Raw genomic sequence first — 19,523 nt, 5'->3', positions numbered from 1 at the left:
ATTTTATTTTGTAAAGCCAGAGGTAGGATTATTTATCTAACAAACCAGCAATGTGTTAGTTAGTCTGTCTCTCAGTACTTTCCAACCTCCTCACCCTGTCTGTGGCTCTCAGCCCCAAGTCCATTCATTTCTACTGAAGACTTAAAACTTTAAAAATTAGTCACAAATATAGTGATATTGATATAATATCAATGTTTCAAATGAGCTGTAAGACCAAGATTATAATTCAATTGAGTAGTAGTGCTCATTGTTTGATTATAAGATGTTCAATTTATTGAGAAATTGCAAGTAGCTTATATTTAAATAGAAACATTTGAAAAACTGGAGGGAATTTTCTATTTTGTGATTTTCCAAGGAAATAGAAAATAAATAAGAAAATAAAACAGAACGTTATTATCTAAACATCCAATGTATCTGTCGGATAATATACTATTTTACTGTTTCTGCAGTTTTCATTTTGTTTCCTAAAGGATATCCTATAGTATTGTATTGTATAAATCCTATAGGATATCCTATAGTATTGTATTGTATAAATCCTATAGGATATCCTATATACAAACAAATTTAAAACTCTGGACAAGAGGCCAATGCATTTCCATCACTGTAGGGTAATGGAGAAATACAATTTACTGAGTTTTGAGACTTTTAGATTATTTTCAAATGTGTGCCTTGTTTATAAAATTTAAATGGTCTGACCCCTCCTCCACTATGTGACTTTGTGTACACTCACTCAGTAAATTCTATTAGATCCTCCAGAATATCCTCTATATGAGATTGTACCATTTCGTCGCACTGCCTTTGGACAGTCAGCTTTCTCTGTGAAAGCCACAACTCAGTGGAACGTCCTATCTGACGATATGAAGAGCTGCAGTTCCATCAGTACCAAATTAAACCAAATTTAAAAAGTCTGCTAAAAGCTCTGTAACTACTGACTCTACATTTTATCTCATGGTCTTCTCATGAATGCTTAATCTTGCTTTTAACAAGTTTACATTATTATTTTCTAGTTGACAATGTGTGTATCTTTGTCTTTTGTATTATGTGTCCTGTGTGTATTTTGCTTTGTATTGTTTGTTATTGTTCTGTTTTATTTGTGACCTACTGAAGGGACTGCAGATGAAAATGAGCTATAAGCTAAAACTGGTACAGTACATCAAATGGTAACATTTATGTTTAACACTGTACTTGGTCCCAATAAATAAATAAGACATATGTTTTGTTTCCTCAAGATGCGTGTCTGTCAGATGCTCATTGAGACCACATGAGTTCCCTTCAGCTTTCTCCCCTGCTTGAACAGTGTTGTTTTTTATTTTCTGCTCACAAAGTGAATTATTATGAGAGGATGATACGCCTCCATATCTCTCTATCTTTGCATTCTTATATTGATTTTTCATTGCTATTTATTTGGCTAAATATTTTTGGTTTTATTGGTGTTCATTTGTCATTGTCTTTTTTTATAGACCTTGTTATGTGCAAGTTTGTTGCTTTGTATAGTTTAAATATATTGACTTTATTATTTATTATTTTTAATACTTTGTAATTGTTAATTGTATCTTAACTTCTCAAATTGTAATATATTTTTAATAGACATTGTTTTGTTCGTGATCATTGAGTTATGAGCATTGTGTGTGATTTGATGGTTGTGCTGGGAGTGTTTTGGGGCCACCAACAAATCTTGTTTAGGGCCACCAAAATCCTAGGGCCGGCCATGTGGCAAGGGTTTAAATGTAAAGGACGCTCATTTATATGTAAAAGTCCGCACTGTAGTGTGAGTAGCGAGCCACACAGAAAGTCACACTGATCGTGTGGCCCCCCCTAGCGGTTGTGGCTCCAAACAACTGCATAGAGTGTTAATGCCAGGGGTCGGCCCTGCAAAGGACCACAGTGGGAAATGAGCTGATGATTAATGAATACTTTGTAATTGTTAATTGTATCTTAACTTCTCAAATTTTAATATATTTTTAATAGACAGGGTTTTGTTAGTGTTCATTGAGTTATGAGCATTGTGTGTGATTTGGTGGTTGTGCTGGGAGTGTTGTGGGGCCACAAACAAGGCCCTGGTCCCTTGGTAAGATGCTCTGAAACCAGTGTAGTGACAGGTTAAGAATTGCAAACAAGAGACAACAAGATGTTATAAAAACAGCAAAATCAACAAGATTCTCAAGACGGTGTTCGAGCTATGCAGAGAAACAGGAAACAGCAAAACATTAATGTTTGTAATGTATCACATTTCTGTCCTCTGTCCTGCAGGCTCTAAAAAGGGGTAAGAAGTCATCATGCAGCTTTCAGGCCACATCTTTTGGTTCTGTACAAGTTTTTGTAATTCATTTTTATTATTATATTATATTATTATTTTATTATATTCTTTTTCAATAAATACAAAACATAATGAAACACAAGACCACCATATTACAGTAAATCAGTGAAAAATAAGTAACAGAACAAAACAAATCTGGCCAAATAGAGTTAGCTACAAGTACAGTAAAAAAACAGTAAACTATGGAAACAAAAATAAGAAATAAGGGGGCTTCATGTATCAATAAATACCACATAAATGAGGTAACACATTTTCCCCAAAAAAACAAATTGCAGAAGTATTTACTTTCTTGCCTATTTATTTTCTTCCTTTATATAAATCAAAAGATTTGACCAAACTTCATAAAACATCACTTGGTAATTATTCTGTACAGGTTTTTGATCATTTCAAGTATGTAAGATTAGATTATAATAATAGAAAGGACAGAAAGTTTCCAGTCTTCAGCTCTGAGTCTCTGTTGTGCTGCTGCAGACTTCCGTGGCGTGGTGCGTTTCGGGGTGGTGACCAACAGACAGGTGGCAGAGGCCATCTCACTTAAAGAAGATGGAACCGTTTACCTCCACAGAAGATTTAACTCCTCTTTGGTAAGATGTCATCAGGTCCTCTTTTCCAACAAGACCTTTTTCAGTCCTTTTTCACAGAAGACATTTTGACTCATCATAGCAGGAAAAACACAGATGTTTTATAATAACATTAACTATGTCTCTGTTCTTTTCAAACGTCCCAGTCAGCTGACATGAGCAGTACCAGGACCCTCAAAATGAAGAAGATCAATTCATTTTAGCCATCATTAGATTTAGATTTAAATCATCAAAAGTTCTCTGTTACTTATTGAGGAGCTTTTGTGTACAGTGATCGATGTTTTCATTAATGTGTCTCTAGGCTTTTTGTTTTTCCCAGCACCTGTAAGCATGCTAAAATTTGTCTTTACCAATATAATTAATAATTAAAGGTAATCTATATGATTATATTTTATGTTACCACCAAACTTATATGTATTTACACAACATTCCCCGATCACCGTTAAAGACCTTACCTCCTGATTTGGTCTTTATCATTAAGAAACAGAATATTTGGATGCTCGCCTAAACAGCAATGTCATAACTGTTCATCACTTCTTCACTTCAGAACATTTTAACATGAATCTGGCAGGAATTTTCTATTCTCACTGCATGTCTGTGTGTATCCTGTTAAAGAGGCCTTCATCAGGAACTTCAGCGCTCCGTACAGCCTCTTGCAGAGACACTTGGTGGGAGAGGAGGACAAGAAAGGAGGCGGAGGGGAAGCCAAACGTCCAGACCAACACCTCCTGTGTTTTATGGTTGATGTCCATTAGTTCAACTGTTCAAACGCTCACATCACTTAAATAACTCATCCAGATTTCTTGCGTTGTCTCTTGAAGACCCTTTCTTCAGATAAACTTCCTTTTCCCCTTCACAGGTATCACATTTATAGACTAGACTCATGTAAAACATGTCTGGTCCTTTACCAGGTGAAAATTTACAACATATATTAATAATGTAATGATTAATGATTGTTTACTTTTATCTTGAAGAATTGCAGAAATTCATGTCATTTCTGAATTAATTTGAGGTTTGTGTTGGGATTATATATGACCAGCAGTTAGGTTGAGGGAGAGTAAGTTCATTGTCCAGTGTGTGTTATTTATTATCACAGATAGTCCTGGCCTCATCAAATGTCTGGATAAAGGACATTTAGAAGACAGATTTGACTTCTGCTCCCTAATAATTGACGGAGACTTGCATAAACAGTTTACGTGTGTTAAATCAGTGCTACAGTTGCAGTTTTGTTGTTGTTCAGAGGTTCACCACTGGAGGGTGCAGTCTGTATACTAGAACCCAGGAATAACCCTGGAATACCACGTTGAAAATACTGAAAAAAAATTGCATTTTCTGCAACTTCTTAGCGGCCACAGAAATGTCTGCAGTTTGCTTGTTTTGTCTGAATAACAGTCCAAAACCTTGAGATGTTCAATTCACTGTCATATAAGAAAAACAGCAAATTGTCACATATGAGAAGCTGGAATCAGAATATGGCGGGCACTTTTGCCCGAAGATGAAAAATGACTGAAACATGGATGTATAAAGAGAACCGGATACAGCGTCGGAGGCGGCGCACCGCTCATTCTTATAAAAGTTGTTCAGTGGTGCATGAAGCCAAAAAACATCGACTTCCCGGTATGAAAGTACCCGGATCTTCCGCATTGTGCGGCCCATAGAGCATGCGCACTAGTGACTTTCGCTGGCCGAGTCGGCTACTTCCGGTTTAGCCCTCCGGCTAATTTGAATTGGGATAAAACAGTTCAATCATGTGGCTCTTCTAGGCTTTTGAAATGTGATCGGACTGAACGGATCAAATTCTGATACTGAGACGAGTCACTTCGTGGGGGTTGTGACGCTCCGAAAAATGTATCCACTGATTTACAGACGTCTCTTTCACAATTTAAGTCTATGGGAAAAAGTGTTTTGGGGGCAGTGTGCATCACGTGACGTAATTACACGGTTTGGCCGCTATGTCAAATTGGCTTCAAAGCCTGGCGCTCTTCCTGTATCCAGTTCTCTTTATACATCCGTGGACTGAAACGGTTATCAAAATAGTTGCCTATTAAATTTCTGTCAATCGACTAATCGATCAATCGTTGCAGCTCTAATATGTTGCCTCCCTACAGCCCACATTGGTAAGTCTTTACAGTTGAAGCTCACTCTCAAGTTTCCGTCTAATCATGTCTTCTGACCATCATGCTTAGACTGAATGTTTTTCTCCTTTAAGACACTTGTTAATTTTTATAAACTATAAATATGACTGACTCATAGGTTTTACCTGTTAGGAGTCTCAAGTGGAATTTGTGACATGCAACGATTTCATTACTCATCATACATCATATTTATTTATAAGAAAGATGAACATTAATCATCAGCTTATTTCCCACTGTGGTCCTTTGCAGGGCCGACCCCTGGCATAAACACTCTATGCAGTTGTTTAGGGCCACAACCGCTGGGGGGGGGGCACACAATCAGTGTGACTTTCTGTGTGGCTCGCTACTCACACTACAGTGCAGGACTTTGACATATAAATGAGCGTCCTTTACATTTAAGCCCTTGCCACATGGCCGGCCCTAGGATCTTGGTGGCCCTAAACAAGATTTTGTTTGTGGCCCCAAAACACTCCCAGCACAACCACCAAATCACACACAATGCTCATAACTCAATGAACATGAACAAAACAATGTCTATTAAAAATATATTAAAATTTGAGAAGTTAAGATTCAATTAACAATTACAAAGTTTTAAAAATAATAAATAATAAAGTCAATATATTTAAACTATACAAAGCAGCAAACTTGCACATAACAAGGTCTATAAAAAAAGACAATGACAAATGAACACCAATAAAACCAAAAATATTTAGCCAAATAAATAGCAATGAAAAATCAATATAAGAATGCAAAGATAGAGAGATATGGAGGCGTATCATCCTCTCATAATAATTCACTTTGTGAGCAGAAAATAAAAACAACACTGTTCAAGCAGGGGAGAAAGCTGAAGGGAACTCATGTGGTCTCAATGAGCATCTGACGAGGAAAAATCACCAGACAGACACGCATCTTGAGGAAACAAAACATATGTCTTATTTATTTATTGGGACCATGTACAGTGTTAAACATAAATATACCATTTGATGTACTGTACCAGTTTTAGCTTATAGCTCATTTTCATCTGCAGTCCCTTCAGTAGGTCACAAATAAAACAGAACAATAACAAACAATACAAAGCAAAATACACACAGGACACATAATACAAAATACAAAGATACACACATTGTCAACTGGAAAATAATAATGTAAGCTTGTCGAATTAAAAGCAAGATTAAGCATTCATGAGAAGACCATGAGATAAAATGTAGAGTCAGTAGTTACAGAGCTTTTAGCAGACTTTTTAAATTTGGTTTAATTTGATACTGATGGAACTGCAGCTCTTCATATCGTCAGATAGGACGTTCCACTGAGTTGTGGCTTTCACAGAGAAAGCTGACTGACCAAATGCAGTGCGACAAAATGGTACAATCTCGTATAGAGGATATTCTGGAGGATCTAATAGAATTTACCGAGTGAGTGTACACAAAGTCACATAGTGGAGGAGGGGTCAGACCATTTAAATTTTATAAACAAGGCACACATTTGAAAATAATCTAAAAGTCTCAAAACTCAGTAAATTGTATTTCTCCATTACCCTACAGTGATGGAAATGCATTGGCTTTTTGTCCAGAGTTTTTAATTTGTTTATATATAGGATATCCTATAGGATTTATACAATACAATACTATAGGATATCCTATAGGATTTATACAATACAATACTATAGGATATCCTATAGGATTTATACAATACAATACTATAGGACATCCTATAGGATTTATACAATACAATACTATAGGATATCCTATAGGATTTATACAATACTATACTATCGGACATCCTATAGGATTTATACAATACAATACTATAGGATATCCTATAGGATTTATACAATACTATACTATAGGACATCCTATAGGATTTATACAATACAATACTATAGGACATCCTATAGGATTTATACAATACAATACTATAGGTTATCCTATAGGATTTATACAATACAATACTATAGGATATCCTACAGGACTTATACAATACAATACTATAGGACATCCTATAAGATTTACACAATACAATACTATAGGATATCCTACAGGATTTATACAATACAATACTATAGGACATCCTATAGGATTTATACAATACAATACTATAGGATATCCTATAAGATTTATACAATACAATACTATAGGATATCCTACAGGATTTATACAATACAATACTATAGGATATCCTACAGGATTTATACAATACAATACTATAGGATATCCTACAGGATTTATACAATACAATACTATAGGATATCCTACAGGATTTATACAATACAATACTATAGGATATCCTTTAGGAAACAAAATGAAATAGAGAGAAACTGTAAAACAGTATGTTATCCGACAGATACACTGGATGTTTAGATAATAACGTTCTATTTTATTTTCTTATTTATTTTCTATTTCACTTGGAAAATCACAAAATAGAAAATTGGCTCCAGTTTTTCAAATTTTCCTATTTAAATATAAGCTACTTGCAATTTCTCTATAAAATGAACATCTTATAATCAAACAATGAGCACTACTACTTAATTGAATTATAATCTTGGTCTTACAGCTCATTTGAAACATTGATGCTATATTATATCAATATCACTATATTTGTGACTAATTTTTAAAGTTTTAAGTCTTCAGTAGAAATGAATGGACTTGGGGCTGAGAGCCACAGACAGGGTGAGGAGGTCGGAAAGTACTGAAAGACAGACTAACTAACACATTGCTGGTTAGTCAGATAAACAATCCTACCTCTGGATTTATAAAATAAAATGTGACCCATATAATGATGAAATATTACATTTGTATCACACTTAACGGAGCACTTGTCCCTATAACACTATACATGGTGAACAATATACATTTTTGTTAAATAAGCAATAGATTTCTCTCCTTAAAGGTTCTATATGTAGAATTTTGAAGCAATTTACATGTATTAATCATTTCTTATTGCCAATTAGTGAACAAGTAGTAATGTAACGTAAAAATGAGACCTTTCCCAACTTTCTCTGTTGTCTGTAACAGCCTGTGGACTGATTTCTATGTGAAGGACTCGGGCTACATTTCCTGCAAAAATCCAATGGAAGTGACGTTTTTTCACGCTCCTGAGTGCCTTGCCTCTCTCCCGCTGATGTCAACAAACGACCTGCAACGACCGACGCAACAAAAATGGTGCTATGCAACTAGAAACACCCTGCAGATATTAGCTCTCCAGCTAATGAGACGACTAGCTGCATCTATCAACCACTACACATTTCACAACAAAACACCCCCGCAATGACAAGTCGCCCACTCCCGAGCACACAAAGGAAAAACATTATTTCCTCAACAAAGGAGCAGAAAACAAGCTCCAGAGCGATAGCAGAACATAGGTTACCCCTTTTGTTTTCCAGTTGGTAGTCCACAGGTCGTAATAAGCGCACCAACAACAGCTCACTGAGCTCACCTTTGTAAAAAGGTTGGTAAAAAGAAATTTGGCGGTTTGCGGGTTGGGTCAGGTTCAGGTGATTAATTAACGCATTTTTGTGTTGGGGGGGGGGCTGACTGATGATGAGAGATGCTTTGCTGGAACATGGTCCAAAACACAACGTTAGAAATCTTTTATGTAATTATGAGAAGTGTAAGCACGGAAAAAGAGATCACTTACAACAGTCTCACGCCACGAGCACACGAGCGTGAGCACCAGGTTGTTGACTGCACTTCATTTAACGGCCACAGATGTCACTAAAGAGAAGATATTTCTGATTCCTACATACAGAACCTTTAAACAGAGCAACATTTCAATGTGTCGGCTTCAACCTGAGTTTCACCATATGTACAGCAAGTATGTGTTAAACATGAGATATAGAGACTTCTGGTGATTTCTACAGTAGTTTGGGTTAAGATAAGTACATCAGTGCTTTACAGCTAACTGCAGCTTATGACATATCAACAGTTTCAGGTTGTCCACACACCTGTGATGCTTCACCCACAAATTAACTCTCCAGTAGGCACAGCAACATGTTGAGAGCGAAGATGGAAAACGTCCCTCAGGTTGTACCGTCCCATTCGGTTGTGTTTGTACAGATGGATGTATACAATGATGAAGACAATTGCAGCCAGAACAATGACTGATAGTACCACAGCTAAAATAATGTACGTGTAGTTCTCTGCAGAGGGTTGGGTGAGGGGTTTGGGTAAAGAAAACAGGAACAGATAATGTTATACATCAAACTAATGACAAAGCCAAAACCATCTTAAAGAGGAAGTTCATTGACGTCACATCAAATTCTCCACTGCTGTGAGAAAGCAATACTGCAGTTGCTCTAACAATCACAACCCTGAAGACTGAAAATGACAAAACTTTAAACTCACCTTTGACATCCACGTTAAACTTCACAGTGACAGTCCCGATGTTGTTGTGGACAGAACAGGTGTACTGCCCCTTGTGCTCCAAAGTTACAGACTCGATAGTGAGAATGTCGTCACTGAAGGGGGAACCACTGGCTGATGGGAGCATCCAGTTGTAGGAGGGGCTGGGGTTTCCCACAGCAGAGCAGTTCAGTTGTAGATGGTCTCCTTTTGTGACGGTGATCGGATCTGGATGTGATGACCCCTTTAGCTGAGGCTCATCTGTATGTTGATTGAGGGAGGGAAGATACAAAACATGTCATTACAGAGAAATGGAAGCAATTTTGAACTTTAAACAGAAAAATGCAGATATACACCACAGTACTAACTGGTTGTTTTATGTTACTTTCAGTTTCTGCTACAATATAGGTCTACTATTAGAAGGAAACATTTATTTAAAGGATGGGGTCACAATTTTTCAAGTTTGTCTTAAAACAATAGTCAGGAGCCCAAATTACCATTGAAATAGGTTTTTCTTGCTGTAATCATTCCTCCTGTTCATACTGACCATTAGAAGATCCCTTCATAATGCACTTACAATGTAAGTGATGGAGGCCAAAATCCACAGTCCTCCTTCTGTGCACAAATGTACTTAAAAATTTATCTGAAGCTAATATGAAGCTTCAAAATAGTGAAATCAAGTAGATATCTTTCAACATTACAGTCTTTTTAGTGCCAAAGTTTCTCTTTTTGTTACTTTACTTCAACCGCAGCTCAACAGGGAAACACTGTCTGAGGAAACATAAATTTGATGCTAAAAAGAATTTGATGCTAAAAAGACTGTAAATGTGGCAGACATCCACTTGATATGACTAACTCAAATTGCTGAAGCCTCATAAAAGCTTCAGATAAACTTTTACTAGCTGTCTCAGAAATAAGATGTGTGTCCATTTTGTTGTCAGACTCACAGTAGACTGTTGCTGTGAGTTTTCCTGACTCCACCACTGGAGGAGTCTGTGGTCCTCCAGCTCCCAGGTCTAGCTTGGCTTCACACCAGTACTGTTCTCCATCATCTTCTTTGCTAGTGTTGATATCCAGAGTGAAGGTGTCAGTCACTGGTGTCTTTTCTGTGTTGTTGGACTGTAGTCTGCCCAGTTCTGTCTGTCCTCTGTAGAAGGTCACATTGAGGTTACCAACAAGAGCAACTTCCTGGACGTGACACTGCAGTGTGTACGGATGACCCGCAGTCATCGACCCAGAGTGATTTAGGAAGCTGAAACTGACATTTTTTGGAGGCTCTGGGGAGACAAACAGAGAGATGTAGTGAGAGACGCACACAGTAAGATAAAGGTGGTGAACTACAGCTGACAATATGAAAAAACCTAAATCTATCCAACATATTTATTTCTTATTTTGATTATATATATTTAATTGTTACAGTAATGTTTTGTTCAACAGCAAGTTTACTTACGATAGACGGTTACAGGCAGGGTGCTACAACACTGGTTATTATCATCACCAGTATAATAGCACATGGGAGATATATCCCATTCAGTCAGGCTGTCAACCTCCCATGAAATCGTGGTTCCATTTATTGTACGGACCCCCACAGACTTTTCCAAACCATATGTATTGTTTAGGCAAGCGTGCTGACAAACTAAGCACTTGGCAGAGGTTGGGTCACCAAACTTCACTACCAGTCTGGATGGAGTGAATACAGGTTTATCTGCACAGTTTCCATCTGTAACACAGACATGAAATGCCGAGATGAAAAACATGAAACATAAAATTAGAAATCACAATGAAAACTATGAAAGTACATAAAACAGTCATTTCACATACAGTGTCATTCAATAAACTGACAGTTAATCAGTGCTGTTTATCTTGTAACAGAGTTTACTCAACTCATTTTCAACTCATTTATATTTTTCCTACATAGAATATCCATCTCTACTTAATGGATGGATGTTACTGGTCAACCTAAAATGGTCTGTAAACTGAACATTAGCAGTTGTCCTGCTTACATGTGTTTCTCAACACAAACACATTGTCATAAGTCACTTTTGAGAACATTGCAAAGGCTTTGTTTACACCTGGTATTAACATGTGTCTCGGGTGATCTGATCACAAGTGACAGCTCTAAGTACAGGTGTAAACGCACCCAAGACGCATTGAGGACGAACTGAGATCCGATCACTTAGACCACATTTGGAGGTGGTCTGGGCCGTGTGCAGTGTGAACGCAAGTGTATCCTGGGCCACATTGAAGGACCGCCTACTCAACTCACGTCCTCTATTTTCCTGCAGACTCGGCAGGATAAAGAAATGCATTATTTTGTTTTTCCGTTTTTCATGTGAAATAAAAAAAAAAACGTAATCCACCTCCTGTTTTTCCTGTTCCCCTAACCCATTTCCCCCATCAAATCGACAATCAGAATGGAAATTAAACCAAAACCAGAAAATAACTTGTTTTTCGCTTGTCCGTCTAAAAAAATATTTCAGAAGCTAAACGTTGCTGAATAACTTCCTCTGTCCTGTCAAGTTGATAACACAGTTGATACAGTTTTTAGTTTTGCTGCGCTGCTCGATAATGGAGCTCAGGATTTATGAGGAGGACGACTGCTTTACTCCAAACAGAATGAACCTGGACTGTGTATGACAGCTGTATGTGACAGAACACAGAACATTAATTAACATTAGATCCTGACCAATCCTGTCAGCGTGTCAGAGATTTAAATAATCAATGTAGTGAGGCGGCTGTGTCTCGTGCGTAAATGCGCACAGCGTCTCTGAATGGAGAGACGCAACTGGAGAGACGTCTTTGCAAACGGAAGATGTACGTGTTTATTTGCAAAGAGCGGCGAAGTGAGATCCGATCACAAGTGGCCACTCAGGACGCATGTGGAGACGCATGTTAATGCCAGGTGTAAACAGGCCCATAACCACTGACCCAAAAACCAACGTTTTACCAAATGGGGACATGACTTTTGTCCCCAGTTAACTGGTTTGAAGTCAGAAATTTGTCCCCGAAAGTAGCCTATGACACACACACACCCACACTTTTTCTTTCAGTTTGGCAAGTATTTACTGTAAATTCAAATGTGCTTTATTGGCATTTTATTTAAGTACAGCACTGTCAAAGCATATTGAATAAAGTTTACAGTGTAAGTAAAATAACTCAGCAACATTTCTACACATAGAACAATATATATAACACTATAGAAGTTTTATATCATACACTAAAAGTACATTTCTATACAATACAGCAAACAATAATGAAAGAAAAATGCATTTTGGCAAACAAATTATTCATACACTCACTAAGACACAATGTCGTTTTTTTCTTAACAATGTCCTGTATTTTTCACACATTATGTTTCTCCCCATGCTCTTCTCCCTCTTCTCAATTTCGCCCCGTCAACATTCTGCCCCTGCAGCCACCAATGGAAGCAGCCTGGAAGAAAACACACAAGACCAGATTATATTGTTAGATCAGGTCGATTATGGAGAATAGGGTCGGGCGATGTCTACCGAATTGGCATATGACGATGTCCACAGTGAAACATCTCAGTGGACGATGATATTGGAGGGTGGGGGTTTTACTCATGAAGCTTTTATTGCGCTTACAGTAGCATAACAGGTGTAGTTGTGGCCAATTCAAGTACTTCACCAGGGCCCTGTTTCAGAAAGCAGGATTAGAGAAACCCTGAGATGAGGGAAACTCTGGGTTTTCAGATAATTAAAGAACCTGTGTAACACAAGTTAAGTTATGTTAGTTGATACACATGAAGTTATCCAAACCAAGTTATCCAATTGACTATTAAAATATTTTTGCTTCTGTACAAAGATATTATTTTCCAAACAAACATATACATTTTTTAATTCAATGAATAATCTTGTGGTGCCAACCTGTGGAGGTGGTGCTGTGAGGTGCTGAGAGTCAGGTTGTGGCCCAGAATGATTTCAGGAGGAGGTGCATAAAGTTGTGTCCAATAGTATGTCGGCTAGGTTCATTTTTACTAGCTAACAGTTAGCTAAAACATTCACTGAACACAGCTGAGTTCAAATTAACGTTAGTAAAGTGTAAACTGCCATAATTCTCAAGGGTCATATCTAGCGCTAGATCAGTCTGCACGTGATTTTAGCTCCTTTATAAAAAACAATACATCAATATTTTATGTGTAGGGCGGTTTATTAAAAGAACTTCACATTATAGGCAGATATAAGTTACTTACCGTTGTAGCAGTTGGCAGTTAGTGGCGGTGAATTTGCTGTCAGTGAATAAAGAAGAAGCCCACCAAGTGTCGTCACTAGATGTCGCATTACGCATGTCCTAAACCGGTGACGGCCAGAGCAGCTCGTTTTGAGCTTCAAAACCGTTCTTCAGAAACCAACTACGTCCATATTTTTATACAGTCTATGTCCTAAACACAGAGATGATTTTTGCCTGGCAACAGCGGTGCCAGCCCGAGTTACACCATTGGTTGGCCAAATGCCACATGACTGAGTGATGGTGTCAACCCATGGTCACACCATTGCTCAGCCGAATGTCACATGACTGAGTGATGGTGTTAACCCATGGTCACACCATTGATCAGCCGAATGTCACATGACTGAGTGATGGTGTTAACCCATGGTCACACCATTGATCAGCCGAATGCCACATGACTGAGTGATGGTGTTAACCCATGGTCACACCATTGGTTAGCTGAATGCCACTTCCTGTATTTGATTCAAGTCATGGATGTATAATAAGAGCTGGATAGCGTGCCCCCACTCAGCCTTGCAGCCAATTTTTCCCAGTGGCCACTCGTGGTATTGCAGGGAAAAATCCCCCTGCGGCCCAAAAAGCATTTTCCCCATAGACCACCATTGTAAAAGAGACGTCTGTAAAACTGTTGACAGGACGCCTCAAACTGCAAACAACATCAATTATGACTCTTTCTATTATGAATTTTTGATCAGGCGAGCGATTCCTATAGGACTGAATGGTTGCCATTTTTAGTCCAGTATCCAGCTCTTATAATACATCCATGATTCAAATTAAAAGCCCTGTAGCGTTTCATATACTGTGTTGTTTTTTTAGTTATGATGCATCACACTGAGCCACAGCCACAGCATATGACCTTAAATACCATTACCACAAACCACAGGTCCTGCACATAAACTATAGCGTGTAGAATATGCTACCTGAATTATTGTAAACTGTTAAATTGTTTGATTATATGAATTAATTAATTAATTATTAATTATTAATTTAGCTACTTTAAAGTGATTAATTAATTTAAAATGATTGTTTTAAATTGAAATTTAAATTGGATTTGAAATTTGAAATTTAAAATTTAAAATAATTATTTTAAATTGATTAATTATATTAATTACATTTTACTCCAAGTAAAATAAATAGATTAGATAAAAAAATGTTTAAAAAAAATTTTATTGAGAGAAAGAAGAGAGCAAACCAAGTCCATAGGTCATTGTGAATTCACTCAGTTATAGGTTTGAGAGGAAAACTCAATATATGAGTTTATACGTAAAAGATCCAACCATCTTAACCAGCTTGACCAGTTTACCAGCTGAGCTTTGCTGGTCAGACCAGCCAGCCAGCTGGCCAATCAGCTTGACCAGCAGACACCAGCTTAACTTGACTGGGTGACCAGCCATACCACTGACAAACCAGCAAGACCCACCTTACCAGCTTGTCCAGCCTGGTAAACCAACTAAACCAGCTTAACACCAGCTAAGACCAGCTAAAACCAGCAACCAACTTAAGCTGGTCTGTGCTGTTTTTTTCAGCAGAATTGAGCACCTGCAAATTTTGATCCCATTTCATATACAAGTGCTGAAAACATTAAAAATAAATAAATAAATAAATAACCAAACAAAACATCACACTAAACTGTGTTTGGCGGCGTTTATCTAGGCTGTGAGGCTATTTTAAGCATTTTTTTACATCATTAATTTCGTCTACATGGAGCAGTAAACGCTCTCTATGACGGAGAAACACATGTAGAAGACTCACCACAGCTGGATACATGAAAGTCGTGCAGAGAGTTCAGCAAATAAACAGCGAAAAATGCGTAACAGAGAGAAAACATTATGTCCGGTTAGTCTTGTGAGTACATAGAGGTCCTGGTAATAAAAATCGTTGAGGCCAAAGTCCGACAGATGATTCGTCTGAAATTGAAAGTAGAAACGCTTAAGAAAGGCGCGATGAACCGGATGGTACGTGCATCTCAGTCTCGTCGTTCTCATCAGATAAGTGGAAAGAAAACCTCGTGGTTTTAGCAGAACTCTGGTAACTTGGCAACACAGGATGTTAATGGTGTTGAAATATCAGTCAACCTATAATAAACTGCCCACAAAGACCTCTGATCCTCACACACAAAATACTCCATTACAAGTAAAAGTCCTGCATGAAAAATCCTACCTAAGTCAAAGTACAGAAGTATTAAATATATACCTAACTCAAATTAAAAATCTCCTTGAGCTCACAAGCTCAGAACAACACACAGACTACTGGATGTAGACAGTGAAGCAGTGGGACAAATAAACTAAAGCTGTGATATAAAAACACTGAATATACACGAGGCCTATTTGCAGATCCTTTACTTGAGTAAAAGTCCTGAATGAAAAATCCTACTTCAGTAAAAGTACAGAGGTATTAGCAGCAAAATGTAGTTGAAGTATTGCAGTAAAAGTAGTGGTTTGGTCCCTCTGACTGATATATTATTATATATGACATCATTAGATTATTAATACTGAAGCATCAGTGTTAGAGCAGCATGTTACTGTTGTAGCTGCTGGAGGTGGAGCTAGTTTGAACAACTTTAACAGGAGAGGAAGTGTTAATCTGAAAAGTAATTTGCATGGATTACTGGTATCTAAGGCCAATTTTCAACTGTAATATTTTAAGTTAACATTTAGAAAGTGATAAAGAAGACAATGTAGTATTTTCTTTAAACATTTTACTGTTTTAACACTGTTTTAATTTATTTACTGGTTTATTATTCATCATGTCAACAACTTTACAATACAATCAAATATAAAAGAGAAAGACAAGGATGCATGTCAGTGTTATGTACAAAGTGCCACCATTTATTTGTGAGTTTTGTCATTTTATTCACATCAAACAAAGTTAACATTTCCTTTTTGGCCTTTCAGTATGAAGTTCATTACTTTCGTTTTTGCTTTTATGCATGTCTCTTTTTCACTCTCACTCAGCTACAGCAGCACCACGAATATATGAAAATAGGGCTACTTTTGCTCTGTCAGAAGCTGTGGGTTAGAGCGGTACTTCCCGTGGTTTAACACGCAGCTATAAAGTTCAGTGTGTGAATTTTCCCACAATGTTGTTCTCTGTTTTACACAACCTTTCTAAAGAAAATTAGAAATCTTTTCAGCAACACAAACAAAATGAAATAGAAATAAATAGTTAAACAGTATGTTCACTGACAGTGAACTATTAAAAACATAATGAGACACACTATCACACCAGCTGTAATGAATGTTCAGGCACTGTAGTTTATTTTGAATCAATCCCACACACACACACACACACTGTCCTGCTGCTGCACATACACTAGTGCACCAAATATGCATTAATCTGCGGTTAAAAATAGTCCCCAATAAATGCATGATTTAGTTTTGTTTGAGTAACTTTTACTGAAAACTACAGTGCCCAGCTGCTGTAGGAAATTGCTGAGCCCCTTTTAAAAATGAAACTATATTTGTGACTCATTTTTAAAGTTTTAAGTCTTCAGTAGAAATGAATGGACTGAGAGCCACAGACAAGGTGAGGAGGTCAGAAAGTCCTGAGAGACAGACTAACTAACAAATTGCTCGTTTTAGTGTTTTCATGATTTGTTAACAACAAGAAAAATATAGATAGATAGCAATAGATATCTCTCCTTAAACAGAGCAACATTTCAATCTTTCAGCTTAAACCTGAGTTTAACCGTATGTGCAGCATGTATGTGTTAAACCTCAGATATAGAGACTTCTGCTGATTTCTACAGTTTGGGTTAGGATAAATACATCAGTGCTTTACAGCTAACTGCAGCTTATGACATATCAACAGTTTCAGGTTGTCCACACACATGTGATGCTTCACCCACAAATTAACTCTTCAGTGGGCACAGCAATGAGTTGAGAGCGAAGATGGAAAACGTCCTTCAGGTTGTACCGTCTCTTTCGGTTGTGTTTGTACAGATGGACGTATACACTGATGAAGACAATTGCTGCCAGAACAAGGACTAATAGTACCACTAAAATAATGTACATGTAGCTCTCTGCAGAGGGTTGGGTGAGGGGTTTGGGTAAAGAAAACAGGAACAGATAATGTTATACATCAGACGAATGAAAAGCCAAAACCATCTTAAAGAGGAAGTTCATTGATGTGTTCAAATTCTCCACTGCTGTGAGAAAGCAATACTGCAGTTGCTCTAACAATCACAACCCTGAAGACTGAAAATGACAAAACTTTAAACTCACCTTTGACATCCACGTTAAACTTCACAGTGACAGTCCCGATGTTGTTGTGGACAGAACAGTTGTATTGCCCCTTGTGCTCCAAAGTTACAGACTTGATGGTGAGAATGTCGTCACTGAAGGGGGAACCACTGGCTGATGGGAGCGTCCAGTTGTAGGAGGGGCTGGGGTTTCCCACAGCAGAGCAGTTCAGTTGTAGACGGTCTCCTTTCGTGACGGTGATCAGATCTGGATGTGATGACCCCTTTAGCTGAGGCTCATCTGAATGATGATTGAGGGACCAATCAATGTTTTCTTGCAACATTTAATTGGTGTTTTGACTTATTATTTTAATATATAAAATATCAAGTGTCCAAATTACCCTCAATTGTTTCAGACTAACCATTAGCTTTCTAGCTATGTTAAATTGTATCTTTGTAGATCATATTTGGACATACTTATAATAATTGGATAATTTGCATATTTGGATAAAATTGCGTTTGTTGTGTGGTTAATAAATAGGCCTGGAAGATATATGTAACATACCATGTAATGTCTTACAGCCTTTATTTAAAGAATGTTAATAATCTAATATATAATCTTTTCAGGGGCGTTTTTGAAATATTTTGGAGGAACTTTCACTGCACCACCATCTACCTCATCAGCTGACATGACTGCTGCTGAGGGGACATCGTCAGAGACTTCGGGGGCATCTACTCCCTCCTCTGATGTGACTGCAGCTGCAGAGGTCATAACAGAGGTACCTGACAGACCTAACAGAGTACATGACTGCGTCTGCAGTGTTTGAAACACTTGGACAAGTTAAAAGCAAGTTTGGGGTACTGATAAACTTCCCAATCTTGGAAGATGAAGCACTGGAGAAACAATGTGAGGAACTTGAGAACGCACTAAGGAGTGAAGAGGAAGCCAACATTTATGGGAGAGAACTGGCCATGGAAATCAGAAACTCTTCTCAGTTAGAAACAGGATGTCTGTATTTGAACTGCTGGACTTTGTCCAGAAGAAGAAACTGACAGAATTGTATCCAAATCTTTGTCTATCCGCGAGGATTGCCCGTATCCTGCCAGTGACTTTTGTAGTGTTCACTTTATTTAGCATATTTTGCACTCTTATATTGAGTTTTCATTGCTATTTATTTGGCTAAATATTTTTGGTTTTATCGGTGTTCATTTGTCATTGTCTTTTTTTATAGACCTTGTTATGTGCAAGTTTGTTGCTTTGTATTGTTTAAATATATTGACTTTATTATTTATTATTTTGAATACTTTGTAATTGTTAATTGTATCTTAACTTCTCAAATTTTAATATATTTTTAATAGACATTGTTTTGTTCGTGTTCATTGAGTTATGAGCATTGTGTGTGATTTGGTGGTTGTGCTGTGAGTGTTTTGGGGCCACAAACAAAATCTTGTTTAGGGCCACCAAGATCCTAGGGCCGGCCATGTGGCAAGGGCTTAAATGTAAAGGACGCTCATTTATATGTCAAAGTCCTGCACTGTAGTGTGAGTAGCGAGCCACACAGAAAGTCACACTGATTGTGTGGCCCCCCCTAGCGGTTGTGGCTCCAAACAACCGCATAGAGTGTTTATGCCAGGGGTCGGCCCTGCAAAGGACCACAGTGGGAAATAAGCTGATGATTAATGTTCATCTTTCTTATAAATAAATAAATTCAATTTGTATGATGA

The 19,523-nt window shown here is 37.5% G+C and overlaps 2 protein-coding genes and 1 long non-coding RNA gene across 9 annotated transcripts in view; 1 reads left to right on the top strand and 2 right to left on the bottom strand.

The window, feature by feature from the left end:
• LOC121906252 (cell adhesion molecule 3-like) overlaps positions 1–14,110 on the bottom strand; it is a 22,921-nt gene extending 8,811 nt beyond the window's left edge. The window contains exons 1-6 of one of the 6 annotated variants that reach the window (XM_042425042.1): positions 12,976–14,110; positions 12,670–12,802; positions 10,821–11,090; positions 10,318–10,647; positions 9,374–9,631; positions 8,505–9,168 (exon numbers count right to left, since the gene is read on the bottom strand). In XM_042425042.1, the coding sequence (XP_042280976.1) occupies positions 8,984–9,168; positions 9,374–9,631; positions 10,318–10,647; positions 10,821–10,884 (837 nt within the window). In that variant the 5' untranslated portion in view covers positions 10,885–11,090; positions 12,670–12,802; positions 12,976–14,110 and the 3' untranslated portion in view covers positions 8,505–8,983. Of the gene's footprint in view, positions 1–8,504; positions 9,169–9,373; positions 9,632–10,317; positions 10,648–10,820; positions 11,500–12,669; positions 12,803–12,975 lie in introns of those variants that run through there. The other 5 variants (XM_042425052.1, XM_042425012.1, XM_042425033.1 and 2 more) reach the window with 5 other exon arrangements.
• LOC121906326 lies at positions 4,921–19,523 on the top strand. 2 transcript variants are annotated; one of them, XR_006098591.1, is made up of 3 exons: positions 4,921–5,015; positions 8,045–8,477; positions 18,426–19,523. It is a non-coding gene; the product is annotated as an uncharacterized LOC121906326 (long non-coding RNA). The 2 variants fall into 2 exon arrangements; XR_006098590.1 differs by lacking the exon at positions 4,921–5,015 and having other exon boundaries at positions 7,289–8,477.
• LOC121906291 (carcinoembryonic antigen-related cell adhesion molecule 20-like) lies at positions 16,153–18,353 on the bottom strand. Its single transcript, XM_042425087.1, has 2 exons — positions 17,842–18,353; positions 16,153–17,639 (listed from the first exon to the last, which is right to left on the bottom strand). Exons 1-2 carry the CDS (start codon positions 18,140–18,142, stop codon positions 17,458–17,460), a joined length of 483 nt encoding a protein of 160 aa, XP_042281021.1. The 5' UTR covers positions 18,143–18,353; the 3' UTR covers positions 16,153–17,457.

The sequence above is a fragment of the Thunnus maccoyii genome, chromosome 2 (genome assembly GCF_910596095.1).
Source record: "Thunnus maccoyii chromosome 2, fThuMac1.1, whole genome shotgun sequence".
Classification (NCBI taxonomy): domain Eukaryota; kingdom Metazoa; phylum Chordata; class Actinopteri; order Scombriformes; family Scombridae; genus Thunnus; species Thunnus maccoyii.
The sequence above is the reverse complement of the archived record's forward strand: the minus strand, read 5'-3'. Positions and strand labels throughout refer to the sequence as shown.